At 36.1% G+C, this 16,898-nt stretch overlaps 1 protein-coding gene across 2 annotated transcripts in view; it reads left to right on the top strand.

Annotated features, from left to right (window-relative positions):
• LOC123772155 (patatin-like phospholipase domain-containing protein 4) overlaps positions 1–9,631 on the top strand; it is a 54,605-nt gene extending 44,974 nt beyond the window's left edge. The window contains exon 5 of one of the 2 annotated variants that reach the window (XM_069311065.1): positions 4,886–9,631. In XM_069311065.1, the coding sequence (XP_069167166.1) occupies positions 4,886–5,633 (748 nt within the window). In that variant the 3' untranslated portion in view covers positions 5,634–9,631. Of the gene's footprint in view, positions 1–3,385; positions 4,409–4,885 lie in introns of those variants that run through there. The other variant, XM_069311064.1, reaches the window with a different exon arrangement.
• The last annotated feature ends 7,267 nt before the right edge of the window (positions 9,632–16,898 follow it).

Genomic DNA, 16,898 nt, shown 5'->3' with positions numbered 1-16,898 from the left:
GTATAAACTTTCAAAGCGCCGTGCGTCGTCCCGTCACCGATACCGGGTAACAATTTCACCACTTCCCACACTCTTGCGGGCGGGCTGCATCATTATTCTACGCTTATATTCATATCACCGTGTTGGGAATTTCATTGCGAGTCCATTTATACCAAAATTAACGCTGTAGAACAAGTGTGGAGGTGATTACAATCCCAAGAGTAAAAACATTTTGTTGCTGATGGGCGCTCACGGCGAGTCATCTACGTAGTTATTTATTTGGTGCTGGTATCCCTATATGTTTCGTGACTTATTTTACTGATGTTCTTCTAGAGAATTTTATTGCGAACACGTTGGTATCAAAATGAAATACGTAGCATGAGAACTAAGGTCAGAAGAGTAAAAAGAGTATACACATTTTTGTTTTTACGCTTAAGCGATAAAAACGCAGCGCGCACATTCGGTTGGCTGAGTGACCTTTGCGGAGAGCGCGAAAGTGTTAATAAAAATCCATTCCCTGAACATAGGAAAATGCAACAAAAGTCATGTCATGTAATTTAGGTGTAGTGAATGATGAATAGTGACCCTAGCTGGGTTACTATTAGAATCATCAAAGTTTTTTACAGGCTCATATGCATCTAGTTAGACATTACAGTAATTTCATCATATGTAAGTGACATTCGTGTAAATACTATACTACCAGAGTGGGAACCCTATGCACCTGTGGAAGTTTCAAATGTTATGGGATACCTGAAAGGTTCTCGGGATGTATGCACACCATGGATTGAACATCTGAGGCTGATGTATGAAGTGTAAGGATTAAAATATGGCCCAACAAATAGTTACTAGAGTTAAACTCCATCACGTGCAGAGTAATGAAGCCAGGTGCTGTAAATAGGAGACTAAACACAAGATAACAAATGAGAGAAGAAACACTCCTGTAATTGGGTGGAGGGGGAAAAAAAAACTTGTGGGGGGGAGGGTTCATATCACATGAAATCCATCTTCTGGAGCACACAGACACATCAGCTGCATATGTAGATTTGGCCAACATAAGTGTATTTGAAAATCTTTTGTAGTTATTGAGAACTCTACCTACCGTATGGTCAACAAATTCTGTCATATTCTGTGCCAACACGGTCTTTATCTCATTAAACGCAAAACATACGTAGAGAAATTTTAGAGATATTCCACCAAGATCATTACCAGATCTGAGAATTACGAGTTAAAAGAAAAGACTTTAGGAAAGAATTAAACATGTTACTGGAAAAAAGTAAAGTCAAAAGATACATGATAACCACATCCAGTTTATATGGGAATTGACAGGGAAGGAAATAGGGCATGGGTGGCATAAGAATAAGTGGAAACAGGTGGAAATTAAATACCCAAAAATAGTCACTAACACATTAGAAAGAACCTAAGTATCCAAGTAGTGAATAAATTAAATGTAACAAGTAATGAGGTGGAGGAGTCAGACTCTACACACACATTTTCTAATGTACACATGACAGAGCCCAATAGGTCGAGAACCTACACACACCACTCGATTGAAACTCAAGATGCAAGATCCAAGGGCTGAAACTCTGTTAAAAACTGTGTATGATGTTCAGATATCAGTGAATAAATGCTGTTCAAGATGTTCACAGTGCTAGCCAAAGCACACTGCAATTATTTTGTCTATATAAAATTCTTCAAATGATTTCACATGTTCCTTTACAAAATAAACGTGTAGAAAATAATTAATTTACATGATTTAGTGACCAGGATTCTGATATTAGCAGGATTGTGGTGAGAATTACCGGTGGGAGGAGTATTGTTTGTGAGGGAGGGAAGAAGAGGTGGTGTCGGCTGCTGGGTGGTGTGTGGCAACATGTTATTGTCTGGAACCACATACCAGCTTAGTGGTTCGCTATGGTGAACACAAATGTAGATACTGTACTTATATATAATGTGTGTATAGAGTGTAATAACGGAAAAAGGCTTATGTTGGGAGCCATTTATATGAGGGGGGGAGTGAGGGAGGCTGTCATCTGCTGTGTGACTTGTCATGCAGTGGCCACTATGCTGTTTGGACTTACCAGTTTAATTGTACAGTTATGTTTAATAAAGCATGTAAATACTTATATATATAACATGTGTAAATAGTGTAATAAAAACAATAACAGTATGGTGGGAGATGAAATGTTGGTGAAGTTGGTGAAGAGGGGGGAGGGGGAGTTTGAAGGAGAGTCAGCCAGCCAGCCAGCAGTCTGCGGGCTGCTGTGTCACAGCCACTCTTGTTGTTTTGGGCTCACTGTACCAACTTAGTGGTTTGTCATGGTGAACACATGTGTAGATAGGTATATACAATGTGTGTATATATAGTGTAATAACAGCAAAACACTGTTTAATTGATTGTAGAATATAATATACAGGCCACACATATGAGCCCCATAATTTTGAGCATAGCGATGTTCCACACATTGAACTATGTAAATTCCACAAGTTACACACTTTTGAATAATATTACAACAAAAAACCAGAGAAGGAACGAATAAGAAACTTCAAAATAATTGTGAAACATTATTTTTGCGGCAACTGTCGCCCCATGGGGTGGTGGGGCCTACCTTGAGCGCTCCATCGCTTAGCGCCCATATGCTCAACTTCCCAGCTCCATTGCGGCTAAAGTATGTCTCACAATTTTTTTTTTAGTTTCCCGTGATCAGAGACCGCACTTTAACAATACAGTATAAAAAGAGAAAATATTTTTTTTTTTTTTTAAACTTTTTTGGCACACCACCCATGGGTGTCATATTTTAATGCAGAGCAGTGCAGTGGTTAACCATAGCTGTAGATAACTACAGCCATCACTACAACAGCCACAACTGAAATAACAAGAACAAAATCCACCACAACCAAAATTATGGACACACACACTACATTTGCTATGCTTATTACACCTGCTTGTTGCTTATTACACCTGCCTGTTGCTTATTACACCTGCCTGCTGCTTATTACACCTGCCTGCTGCTTATTACACCTGCCCGCTGCTCATTACACCTGCCTGTTGCTTATTACACCTGCCTGTTGCTTATTACACCTGCCTGTTGCTTATTACACCTGCCTGTGCTCATTACACCTGCCCGTGCTCATTACACCTGCCCGTGCTCATTACACCTGCCCGTGCTCATTACACCCGTTTGTACCTGTTAGACAATATGCTCATTATTTCCCTCTTATACTCTCCACCGCCCTATCTATATCTGGAGATAAGCCAACCCAGATATACATGTCATGATTGCTTTTAAGTGACTTAAATACATTCAGTTTCAGGCAGTTCAATTATCTTGGTTAATTTGTTACAACAAAATAAGTTCAGTTGTTTATACATTTTTACACAATTGGTACAAAATACATCGTATTTTAGGAATCGATGTGTATCGCTGTCGGGATGTGGATTCTTAGGAGTGTACATAATGGGAGCACTGGACTGTCTGAAACGACATTCTCCAAGATTCTTAGACAGTGCTACCATAGCTGGAGCCTCAGCAGGTGCTTTGCTTGGAGCATCAATTGTTTGTGATGTACCTCTTAATGGTGTCAGAGATGGATTTCTCCGCACTGCGATCGAGGCCAGGAAGTGGAAAATGGGTGTCTTTACTCCCGGATTTAAATTTGAAAATTATTTGAGTGCAGGACTAGATGCATTACCACCAGATGCTCATATCAAAGCAAGTGGAAGACTTTATGTGTCGGTAACTCGGGTGCATGACATGACTAATGTGATATTTTCTGAGTGGGAGTCGCGAGAAGATCTCATTCAGACTCTGCGTTGTTCCTGTTTCATTTTGGGTTTCTCTGGACTGTACCCTCCCATATTACATGGTGTAAAATACATGGATGGTGGCTACACCAACAAGCAACCAGAATTGGGTCCCAATACTGTTACCGTTAGTCCGTACAGTGGATGTGCAGATATATCTCCTAAAGAAAATGAAGGATTGGGTCAGTTAAAGTGGGCAAACTATGGTATGAATATCTCATATGCTAATGTACTACGTCTGTATAGAACTCTGATGCCACCACCTCCATATATATTAAATCATTATTATCATTATGGATATGAAGATGCTTTTCAGTTTCTTAGGATTAATAGGAAGTGCAAACAGAGATGAATGCTATATGATGACTTTGTAAGTTTGTTTTAAATTCTTGATTGTGGATTGCATGTAACATTTGCTCAAGCAGTCAACAGTGTCTGTATATTTCCTCACTTTTTCCATTGATGGGGCGTTGTCATGCAGCTTTAAATGTGTTCATTCAATGCTTTGCAAACGGTTAAATTTAAAATCCGAAGTTTTATTTTGTTTAGCTTCCAGATCACTATTCCTATGTAAGAGTAAATAATGTTAAAATGCATGTACACAAGAATATTACAGTGTATCTATATACAATATACATGTACTGGTATATATATAATATATATCTATTTATATGCAACAACAATCATGAAACACTGATCTAAGTGTGCAGGAATACAGTATCACATTGAAAAATTTAATTAAAACTAATGTGTTAAAATCATTAAACTGGCTGCCTTCAGCAGTTAGACTAGCCTAACTGCTAAAGAAGGCCAGCTTAATTCCTGAAAACATTAGTTTTTCTTTCATTTTTCAATGTGGTTTTTCCTGCACACTCACATCAGTGTTTCTTGATTGTTGTTGCATATTGAATTTATTTATTTATTTATAATAATTTGCTTTTGGTTTTTTACTGGCTCTAGCATTATTCAAATAATGTAGACAGTCAAATGTTATTTTTTTTTATGGCATACAGCATTGTAAATAACTATTGACAAATAGTTAAAGCACTGAAAGCAAAAATAAAACAAAAATCTCTTAAATTTAAGGCTATTGGTATATTTTAGGGTAGCTTGCGTGTCGCTGTCTGGTGCCGGCTTCTTGGGCATTTACGAAATTGGTGCTATTGAATGCCTGGATCACCATTGGCCAGAACTTTTTAAAAAGGCAAATATGGCTGGGGCATCAGCTGGTGCTCTTCTGGCAGCTTCTTTGGTATGCAATGTGCCAGTAGAGAGAATCAAGTCAGGCTTTTTCGAAACAGCAGCTGAAGCTCAGAAATGGACAATGGGCCCCTTTAGCCCTAACTTCAGTATTGAAGACTACTTAAGAGTGGGATTAGAAGCTTTACCTCCTGATGCTCATATTAGGGCCAGTGGGAGACTGACTGTATCCCTCACCAAGGTTACCAGTAAAGAAAATATATTGGTATCCAACTGGGAGTCAAGAGAGGAACTCATCCAATGTCTTGTATGTTCCTGCTTTATCCCTCTGTTTTCTGGTCATAAATTTCCACTCTTTCGTGGAACTAAATTCATAGATGGATGCTTCACTAATAATCTTCCTGTGGTACAGCAGCCAACTATTACCATAAGCCCATTTGAAAGCTTGGCTGATATTTGTCCAAGAAATCCTTCAAAGGAACCCCTGTATGTAAAGATTGGTAATGAGCATATGGCTGTAACATTTGCCAATGTAGCGAGACTTATTCACTCTTTGTTACCCCCACCAGCAGAGGTCTTAGAGGACTTGTATGTCATGGGATATAGAGATGCTTACTACTTTTTACAAAGGAAACGCTCATTCTTTAGGTAGGGTAAGCAGGTGTGACATTGACAACTGTTAAAACATTTTCATTTAATGTTTCTTGGGTTGTTTGCATACAAGCTTGTAAAGTATTATAGTACACATATGGGCAAAATATTATGTACAGAAGCAAAATTTGTACTACAATGTACTACATTTCCTTAAACAGTTAGTATAATTTATAAGTGCAAATAACCACAATACTGTAGTAGGATGCTGGATTAGTTTTAGGGGAATTTTAATTTATTTTTGTTCTGTAGAACTAGTGAGCAGTTTGAGTGCTCAGAGTACTTTGCAATGCTATTTAATACTTTATCAGTAATCTGGGGTTACTGTACATTGGATGCTGGTAAGGCAAGCCCCACGATCATAATGAGTTTACCATCACAAGGTAGCAGTGGTCCCTAACCAAGTACAGTATAGTGTTTACAGTGTTGAATTATATAATGTACTGCACTGTAGAATTTGAATATACTGTAGTATCTTTGAGTTTCATGCAGACCATTTGGAATCGGCTGCAGATCTGAATGTGTTGAACCCAAGAAAATATGTTTGGTAATAGTATGTATATTAGTTTATACATAGATGTAGCTATATGTTGGTACACTTTTGGAGTGTTTGGCTGCTTCATCTGCAGATAATTCAAATCATAATAGATGTATGTTGTAGTACTGTATATACCAATTTTTGTACATCAAACCACTTGAAAATTTGTATGTAATATGCTAGCCCCGATGATTCAGTAATGTGAACCTTGTGTAGCATCTTTGTAGCTTAATAGTGTTAGAGCAATCACTTTTGGAAGCTTTAATCTTGATCATTTACATATTCAGTATAACAGAGTTAAGAGATGTTCTGTGGAATGTCTTAATCTTTTTTAAATGGAAGGCAGATCGTTAGATGTTGATAAGTTGGCTGAAAAGGATAAATCAGTAGAGGAATTGCAAGTTATTGTGAAAACTATATCAATTAAACAATAGAAACTTAGCAAGAAGTTAAAGATTAGTGCAAATTTGAGAAAAGGTGATGGTTTAGGAAGATGGGAGGTTATCTATCTTGAGGTTATCTTGAGATGATTTTGGGGCTTTTTTAGTGTCCCCGCGGCCCGGTCCTCGACCAGGCCTCCACTCCCAGGAAGCAGCCCGTGACAGCTGATTAGCACTCGGGTACCTATTTTACTGCTAGGTAACAGGGGCATAGGGTGGAAGAAACTCTGCCCATTGTTTCTCGGCAGCGCCTGGGATCAAACCCAGGACCACAGGATCACAAGTCCAGCTTGCTGTCCGCTCGGCCGACCGGCTCCTGGGAGACTGAAATTTAGATGGGTGGAGAGAGTACAGAATTTTGAGCCTTTAACAAACAGTTGTAATGAGGCTGGAGGATGGGATGGCATATAATCTGGGAGATCTGGGAAGATAGAGAGCAGGTAAACACCTGCCCGAAACGCTTTGCGTAATAGTGGGTTTAGGCATTGTATGTACTAGCTCTATCTATAAATCCATCACAAATATTTTTATTTGTAGGTGCCATATTGTGATGTTGGGTCAGGGTGTGAATTTGGAAGTATGGTTAAGTCTGTTAATTAAGGGAATATCTTTCATCAATATTCACGGGAGGTCTTAGTTAAGACCTTAATTAAGGTCTTCCATGAATATATTAAGATTACCAAGAAAAGCACAAATTGGTGAAATATGTTTTTTGAAGACGACTGTTGAGTGATATTAGCCGACATTGTGAGAAATGCGAGCGTAAGAGATACTGTACATATATGGAAAGGTGATTTTTAGAAAACAAAATTAAATATGAAGTGCTATTCATAGTTTGGGCATGTAAAGGAAATTGATGACCACAGGTTGCCAAAATGTGTTATATGTATGGCATAAACCAAGAAGTATAAGGGCCAAACAAAAATATTGTGAAGGTTCAGTATAGAGCATCGTCTAAGGATAGGAGTGCTTGGAGAAGAATGCACCTACCAGCTTGCGGGTTAGTGGGAAATGTGGTTTTAAATATAGATTCATATATAATACAGTACTACCACATGATATTTAAAAAAGAATTCTTGAAACTTAGAAAAAAAAGGATGACTTAGAAAACACTACAACAATTTCCTCAGGAATTTTGTGTACTGCAGAAGATATTTTTTATTCAATAAGAATGCCCTAGTTATTGATAGCTATTTACTATGTTAGCAAATATCACTGCCATATGGATGAGTACAGTATAGTGTGTGTGTGTGTGTGTGTGTGTGTGTGTGTGTGTGTGTGTGTGTGTGTGTGTGTGTGTGTGTGTGTGTGTGTGTGTGTGTGTGTGTGTGTGTGAGGCACGCACTCTCACTTTGTCACGTGACTGCAGATACTTGTCAATATTACCACATCATTCTAGTGTGTTACCAACATTTTCTAAAGAAACCAACATACAGGTACTTGGGTAACATTTAATGTATGTATACAGTAAACTAAATATTGTTTGGTCTCAAAATTATCTTTTTACATAACTGTAATTATCTGTTATATTCTAAGTATAATGTCCATACTGTATATTTTATGTATTTCAGTGTAAATATTTATAAATGCTAATTTGTGTATATTAGGCACCTATTAATATACTCTAGTATTTATTATATTGTTAAGTGTTTTTCCCAAACCAGTTAATAATGAATTAAAGTTAAGAATAGTTAATGTAGATCTAATCTTACCTATCCTCATATTGGTACATTAGTTTAAAGTAATGACAATTTAATATCTGTAGTGTGAATAGTGAGTTTAAATTGTTGGTGGTAGTACAAAGATTTGAAAAGGTCTCCATATTTTAGAACGGCACAAGGCCCAAAACTCGAAATATGAAGTAAAAAACCACGAACTAAGAGGTGCTTGGTATACCTTGCAGCATTACTGCTTAGTGTACATATGTATAAGATTGGATGTGAATCTGAAATAAAAACAAAATCATGTTTATCTATATCAAATCATGATTATCTGTATCAAATCATGATTATCTGTATCACAAGAGGATTCTTGATTGAAGAATAAGTTGCCATAACTGGTGTCTACCGTGTATATTATGTTTCTCTCTACATTAGTTTGCATCACATGACTGTAACAAATTTAATACTTTAAGAATTAGTGTATTAAAATTGCACAACTTCAACATATCATGTGGAGTTGCTTGATTATTTCATAGGTTAGACATACTGTATATTGTACTGTATATGAATGAGTTTGGGTGGATGTAAATACGAGTTGCCTCGTATGAGCCAATAGGTCCTCTTATGTTCCTATATTAAGTCTTGAGTGTAGGCTCTGGCAGATACTTTAATGCACTTTTGAAATTTAAAAACCAACCATGAAATGTATATGGGTTTTCTCACAAATTGAAAAATCTTGTGGAATAGCTGTGAGGTAAAATTAATTTAAGTATTTTGACTGCTTGCACCTATGACAGTCTAGAATGGAGAGAAATACGTTTCAGTGTACCAAGAATGGTAAATACAGTGTTTTCTATATAAAAGTATAAATGGGCTTTTTACAGGGATAACCTTTAAATTTCTTCCCTTGTGTTGTTATAAACCAAGTTTTTCCTTGGCATACCTGTACTGTTTCTTCCTTCCTGCCTCCCTTTTTGCCTTATCTCTTAATCTTGTGTTCCTCTCAGTGTCTTTGTGGGATTGTCTGGCCCGGGCTTCCCCTTTGATCGGGCTGCTCTTTCACCCTCTCCTTCCTGACTTCTGGTTCTCACGATACGGGGAGTACATGACCACTCTACACTCTCTTCCTTCCCTATCTGCTATTTGAGAAAATCCCCAAGAGGGTTGAAAATATTTTAGAAATCCCCTCCCCCTTTCAAATGTGGTTTATTCTTCATAATGTAAGAAATTTACATTTTTAATAATGCTGTATGTTATGTAATTAATGTACTGTACTACATTTGCTAACTTTCTATTTGTACAAATTACTTTGTGAATATTCCTTGTATTCAACTTGAAAAATAGAAAATTATCATTGCAATTGATTTTTGTTTTAAACCAAATACTGTGTACTAGTGTTTGTTTGTAATTGTGTTGAGCGTGGAGAGGGTTGGCAGAGTAACATTCATGATACAGCTTCTTGCTTCCTGAAGAAGTATGTAGAACATTACTAGGTTACTCTGTTCTTTTCAGCAAGAACATATTGATCAGGTTGATTGTAGATCCAAACATGTTGATCTGGTGGATTATAGATCAGAACATGTCTTGATCTACACCCCCCACCTGATCAATATGTTCTGATCTACAACCCTCCAGATCAGTATATCCCTAAGCTACAACTCACACGATCAATATGTTCTGAGCTACAATAATAATAATAGGTTTCAATAAGAAAAATGGGGAAATTGAACATGCAAAATAAATATCAAATGTGGAGCATGATAAATGACATACAGTAGGACTGTATTATGATGAAGTACTGTCGGGAAGAATATGGTTTACAACATTCGCAGTTTGCAGACGGCAGGTCAGTGGTGGGAAAGAAAGGAAACACAGGTGATAGGAATGATGATTGTACACAAAAATATGTAGGACAAGAAGAAAAGTTGTAAACAAAGGATGAATAGGAGTAAGTCAAAGTAAGAAGAATGTATAAATTGTTGCTTTTTTTCCATCACGTCTGCAAATTAAAAATTATTAACTTTGTGCATTTCTTTGTTTTGAGTGAGTGCATCATTCCATAGTGATGTTCTGTTAAATATTGCAGACTACAGTACAGTACTGATTTCTTTCAAAAGATAACATGTACAATATATAGTGTGTGTCAGGTTATTATGCTATGTCTGCCTATCTTGTAACTATGTATATCTGTTTATTTTCTTGTTTCAGGTCACGTTTGGGTTGTCAGGTGTGCTTGACCAAAAAACTGAACGGCATGACTGTGCAAGTTCCTGAAGCCACTGCTGATGCTCGCTCAATGTAACGCCGAAATGTGTACACAGCTCTTGCTCATAAAAGCGTAATTGGAATATTTAATGGCCATTTAATATTGAAGATTAATATCGTCATTAAATTGCAGTTTATTATACCTTTGTACAATTCCCAATACAAAATAAGTTCAAATGTATTATTAAATGGCTAGTGTAAGTAGCTATTATTATACTGCTGGGTGTTACAGGATTAAAACTATCACAGCAGCACACACAGAGATCACACTAACGTGATGCATCAAATGAACAAATCCACAAGGGCCGTGACGAGGATTCGAACCTGCGTCTGGTAGCATCCCAGAGACTGCCGTAATCGATTAAGGCAGTGTCTGGGATGCTCCCGGACGCAGGTTCGAATCCTCATCACGACCCTTGTGGATTTGTTCACTATCACAGCAGCTTTGAAATAAAATTTAATTGCAATATTTCATTTGCAAATGAACATGTATTCAATAAACTCTTCAACTACTGCATTAGCACAAACTAACACCACTCACATTTCAATGACAATATATTTTTATCCAATAAAATTATGCTCCAATGCTGTAATGTGCATTACAAGAGGATAGACAGGAAATATACATTTTAATGTGATGGTCCGTTCAAATCACATACGTCAGGAGTAGGTTAGGAGTTTGTAGTGACTTCTCTAGAAATCTTAGTAATATTTTGTGCTACAGCTTAATTGATATTGTGTATATCCCATCAAGGAGCAAAATTAAGTCATTGCTAAAAAAATAATAGCTGAATAAACGTAACATTATTATAAAGATACAAGTGCTACATTAGTCTACTTGTCCCCTTCAACCTAGTCTACTTCTAAGAGTGGTGAGTACTGAAATGGTAAGTGTCATGCATATTTTTATTATTATTTTTGGTTTTACACAATAGACCAATAATTTGCAAATATTTATATGCGAAGATAAAATAAACAGCTGAACAAATACCTAAAATGATTTATAAGCATTTGTGAACAGTAAACTGCTGGCACACACATCTGTTTGCTTTAGGGGGTACCACTAGCAGACCTCAATGTCAGTGTTAATAAAATTCCAAAGCATATAGATACTGTAAATCTGTTATCCATGTTTATTGTTAACCGCAGTACACATGGATAGTAACATTTTATTTACTTTGGCCCTGGGAGCCTCAAACCACCAACCCCAAGAGTGGAAGAAGGTATCTCTTGGCGTCGCCACTGAACAGCCACAACAAGGAAGGATTCCAGAAACGCCTAAGTTTTGCCCAACTGGAACTTTAAGCCTTCGCTGGAGTGCCACTCAGGCACAGAGGAATCAAGTTATCCACGCTCCAGCCATATAAATTATCAACCACAGTAAACGTATATTATAACATCTCATTAGATGCTTTTGGAATTTTTCCTTATTGTGACTGTTCAGTAGCGTGGTTGATATAGAGTTAACGTCTACTTCTCTTGGGGAGGAAACTGCAGATGACATATGGGTCCATGAGAGGGAACTCTTATTTATATCTACACTCATTTGTATATGTATAATCTACACGTATCCATTATGTTATGTTGATATTATTTACGTAAATCATGTCTCCCCCATCCTCCCCACTTCTTATCCTTGGCCTTTATTGAGAATATAAAATCAGTTTCCCAATCTTGTTGTATAGGAGCTCCTAATTCACATAATCATGTGAATATATAACTTGTTATTCTTGTCTGTTTACATTTTAGGCGAGTTATGCTCTTTCTTTAGTGTGCCATCCAAAAATAAACTGTAATCGAAATGGGCTTAAAAACAACATGATAATGCAAAAATAAATATTAAATGGCTTATTAATGTTTCCAGATATGAATCCCAGTATTGTATTTATTTTATTTCAAACGTTTAAATACGGTATTGATTTCATGGCTTAAGATCCAGATTGTTTTCACATTCAGATTTGGTACTGTCAGCATTTTGGCTGATGTTGGTAACATTATTTCTATAAGCTCTGGTAAAATCTACATTTGTCAGTAGTGAGCAGCATATGCCACTCTTTTTAAGATTTATATAGTCTTAAGTTTTCTTGTAAAACTTTTGAGATCTTGTCTGAGTTATTTCTTGCCCCTGTTTTAGTGTCATCAGCAAATTTGTTATGTGCCAATGCACAGTCAGTATCACTTCATTTATGATAGTTTCCCCACTCGGAGTAGGTTTGGAAGCCCCTGAGGGCAGCCCGTCTTCAGAGTATGTTCACTCCATCCAGCAGCCCACCCCAAAAATGCATTCATGCATTAAAAATGCATTAAAATGCACCCCAAAAATGCATTTTAACATTTTGCTCATTCAAAATATCAATTTTCTCAAATATAATTTAATATTATTATATCCTGTATTAGCATATTATGCATATTTAGGCACAAGTTATGTGTTTAGGTTCTGTTGGCATTTATTTGTACTTATAGTACTGAATATGGGCGAGGCATTTACGGTTACAATTTGAAGAGTTCTTCAGCAACGTTCAAGAAATGTTCAGACGTCATCAGTTGTGAGTCATGTGTAAATTGTGTTTAATTCATAAATGGGGTTTGGCCCTTGCATGGAATGAACATTTGGCTCTTAATGAGGATGGGCTATCACTGGACCCACCAGAAAGAGGCGTTTCATTACATTCAACTCTGGATGTATGCTGACCCTCTGTTTCTTTTGAATCGGAAGAATTCTTTTGAATTCCTCTGAATGAAGTTAGTCATGCCCGAACACAAAAGCACCGTGTCACATTAAATACAGAAATCAACCACATTTAATATAATATAGTAAAAAAATTAGAAGATTTCTTACCTATACCTATATAAACTTTTTAAATATATCCTTTGAATAAGTGACAATAATGAAAATGCAACCCCTTTGTCTTCTGTCCCATTTTCACTATTACTAGCTAGTGTCTGTGATGTAACAATTGTTGGAAGCCATTTGACACTGCCTGAGAAATCTATTAATAGAATTAATACTGCTGGTTTTGATAATTTACAAATGAACTCAAATCATCATTTGTATTGACACAAATCTGAGAATGCCTAAGAGTATGATGGTTAATCAGCAACTATGCAACGAAGTAGCATAAAACATGTGTGTGTGAAAGGGTCATATTTAAATTGACAGGAAAAATTGCAATGATTGAAAGGGGCACTTAATATATGAATAAATGCAGCAAGTAGCACTTAATTATGGGTGTATATTAGTAACAAATATGCCCTTATTGGGAGGCAATTCAGATTTAATCCTTCCTCATGAATGATTTCATTGGCAGGTGAAGGTCGTCTGTCTGTAAAGTGAGTTTTTACCTTAAATACTATATGCTAGAGGCTTTGAGTTTAACATATGAATGACTGGATGGGTGTAACTAGTTTTGAGAGAATTTTGTAAACATTTTCTTTTGTTAAGTACCGTAAAAGAATAATGGAAGGAAATAATAATTCATTGTGTCAGGGGGACAGGCAGGCAGATTATACATACTGTACATCACATGTTGAGCAAACCACACACTAGAAAGTGAAGGGACAATGACATTTCAGTCCTTCCTGAACCATTCTCAAGTCAAGATTCTCACAATCGACTTGAGAATGGTCCAGGACGGACCGAAACGTCGTCGTCCCTTCACTTTCTAGTGTGTGGTTTGGTCAACATATTTCAGCCACGTTATTGTGACTCCTCGTCTGCACATCCATCACATGTTGGGCTTATATCGAGGTCCCCTCCCCAGGATGCAACCCCACAACAAGCTGACTAATTCCTGGGCATCTATTTATTGCTAGGTGGACAGGGGCATTAGGTGATAGGATATGTGCCAAACCATTTCTGTCCTACTGGGTCCCTCATGGGGAAAATAAATGTGAGGACTAAGCTTGCTTTACCAGCCATTGTGAAAAATGGCTGGTACTTTACAGAACAGAAAAAGTATGTTGGGTTTTAAAGAACAGTACAGTACAGTATATGAAATACAGTACTTAATAAGCATAATGAAAGATTTAATGAGCATTGAGAGTGAAGGAATCATTAATGAGACCCAAGTGAGATACAGTACAATGATTATAAAGGACATTAATTATACGAGAAGTCATGACATTGGTATCTAAAGGAATATATGGTATTTTGTGGTGGTGAATGAATGTGATGTCAATACTGGCATTGTAAAAAATTACTAATACACATTCGTACGCTGCTCTCTTATCAGCAGCTTCTTCCCACCCCATTCAATTTAAAAACGGCAAATATCATTGAAAATAATGTGCTGCAGGTATGACATGAATTATTTTATGATATTTAGAAATTTAATTAGCTGAAGCTCAGTATGTTAATTTTACATTAGTATTGTTTGTATGTATCACAACAGTATGATCATTTTTGTGAAGGCAAGTCGTCATCTCATAACAAGTGAACACATTCCTTTTTAAATTTCCTTTTACACTATAATATTGTACAATATTGTACTCTGTTTACTCAGGATATCTTAAAAGATACACAGTTATATTGCTGTATAAAAGCATGTACAAAAAATTATTATATAAAGACCTGAATATATATATACAGTATATACATTTTATAAGAGTATTTTTACAGCAGATTTTTATGAACAACTGAATAATGTAGATCCTTCAATAATATCTTAAAAGTGATGTACAGTAATTATTTGCAATGGCCAGATACCAGAGTGGCAGCTCACAGCTGCAGGCCAAGCAAGTGCTATGGTGGTGGTTGTTATGTAATGTAGTTAAGTTGACTTTCTTGTGTTTTGAACCAGATCGTACAAATTAATGCTCATTACTTGTAAATATGACACATTGTTAATACTTTATAATTTCTTAAATGTTCTATATCATTTTTGTTGCATTAGCTGTTTGTTAAGTATTGTACTGGAGAGAAATGGGGAATATGCGTGTCAAAAGGGGTTATCTTAGGGTTAATGAAGTCCCTGTCTTCTCAGGATGCAACCTGTTCTCTCACTTTCCTACAGTCAATATTGACTTATTAAATACGTGCATATGTGACATACTAAACATACTAGTTTACCTTGAAAAGCTTCATAGAAAACACCAACCTTACCTAACCCTCTTAGTATGTTAAGATAAGCATCGTATTATTCGTAATTACAATTATTACTGAACCTATTATAGGTATAGGTTAAGTAATAATTGTAATTACGAATCAATTAGATGCTTATCTTAACATACTAAGAAGGTTAGGTAAGGTTTGTGTTTTCTATGAAGCTTTTCAAGGTAAACTAGTACAGTGTATGTCACTTATGCACGTATTTAATAAGTCAATATTGACTATGCGAAAGTGGGAGACCGGGTTGCAGGATGAGACAAACACCAGTCAACTAAGTTCTACGTAGAGTGTACTGGTTTAGTGCTCGGTGGCATAAGCACCTGGTTCACGGCAACACACCAAAATGTTTCACCGTGCCTGGGACTTGAAGACTGACTGCCGAAGGTGACACTTGTGGTGATATTGCTAATCAATTTGTAGTACTGTACAGGATATGGAAATGTTGTTAAAATATTAATAAGATTTTTATACATATTGAATTGTAAAATGAGATGTTATTATATTAATTACCCATCATATAATATTGTACAGTACATAAAGAAATAGGAAAATAATTGTATGGGAACCTACACAGACCTCAAGTGTAAATAACATGATATACTTTGATACATTACTGTATTTTGCAGCATTACAAATAAATCTTCACCGTTTATATTATGTTTAATGTTACTTTATGAATATTATGTGTATAAAGTTTATGCTAATAATTCCTGTCTATTTATATATACTATTGACAGTGGCTACATTTTTCTTTAATGCAGTCTCTCTCTCTCAAATATTAACTGAAGAAAGGTAATAGACATTCCATGTATTTACTGTGAGGAGTCGAAAACTGAAATTGCATGAGGAAAAACATTTTACCGGGAACACGAGTCTAAAACATTTGAGAATTACAGTACAACTTATGTACAGATTATTCATGTATGATCAATATGCAAATATAGTATTGTATGGTGAATACAATAACTTAATATGCCACAACTTAATATATATGAATGAACAACTTAACCACAACTTAATATATGTACTGTATTCATAAGTGATACTATTTGTTAAACCTATTTAATATACTGTACAGTACCTATAATTAGTTTAAAAATATTTCAAGTTAATGTTACAGTCTTTGAATAAGTTTTTAAAATGTATGATTGTGGCATGTTTGAATGTGCAGCTAGGTACACATACAAAATTATACTTTAAAAAAACAAAAACAAATAGAATCTGTCTGCTTCACAAGGATTCCATCTATTAAACA

This window comes from Procambarus clarkii, chromosome 69 (assembly GCF_040958095.1).
Source record: "Procambarus clarkii isolate CNS0578487 chromosome 69, FALCON_Pclarkii_2.0, whole genome shotgun sequence".
Classification (NCBI taxonomy): domain Eukaryota; kingdom Metazoa; phylum Arthropoda; class Malacostraca; order Decapoda; family Cambaridae; genus Procambarus; species Procambarus clarkii.
Note: the sequence above shows the minus strand (reverse complement) of the source record. Positions and strands in the feature narration are given on the sequence as shown.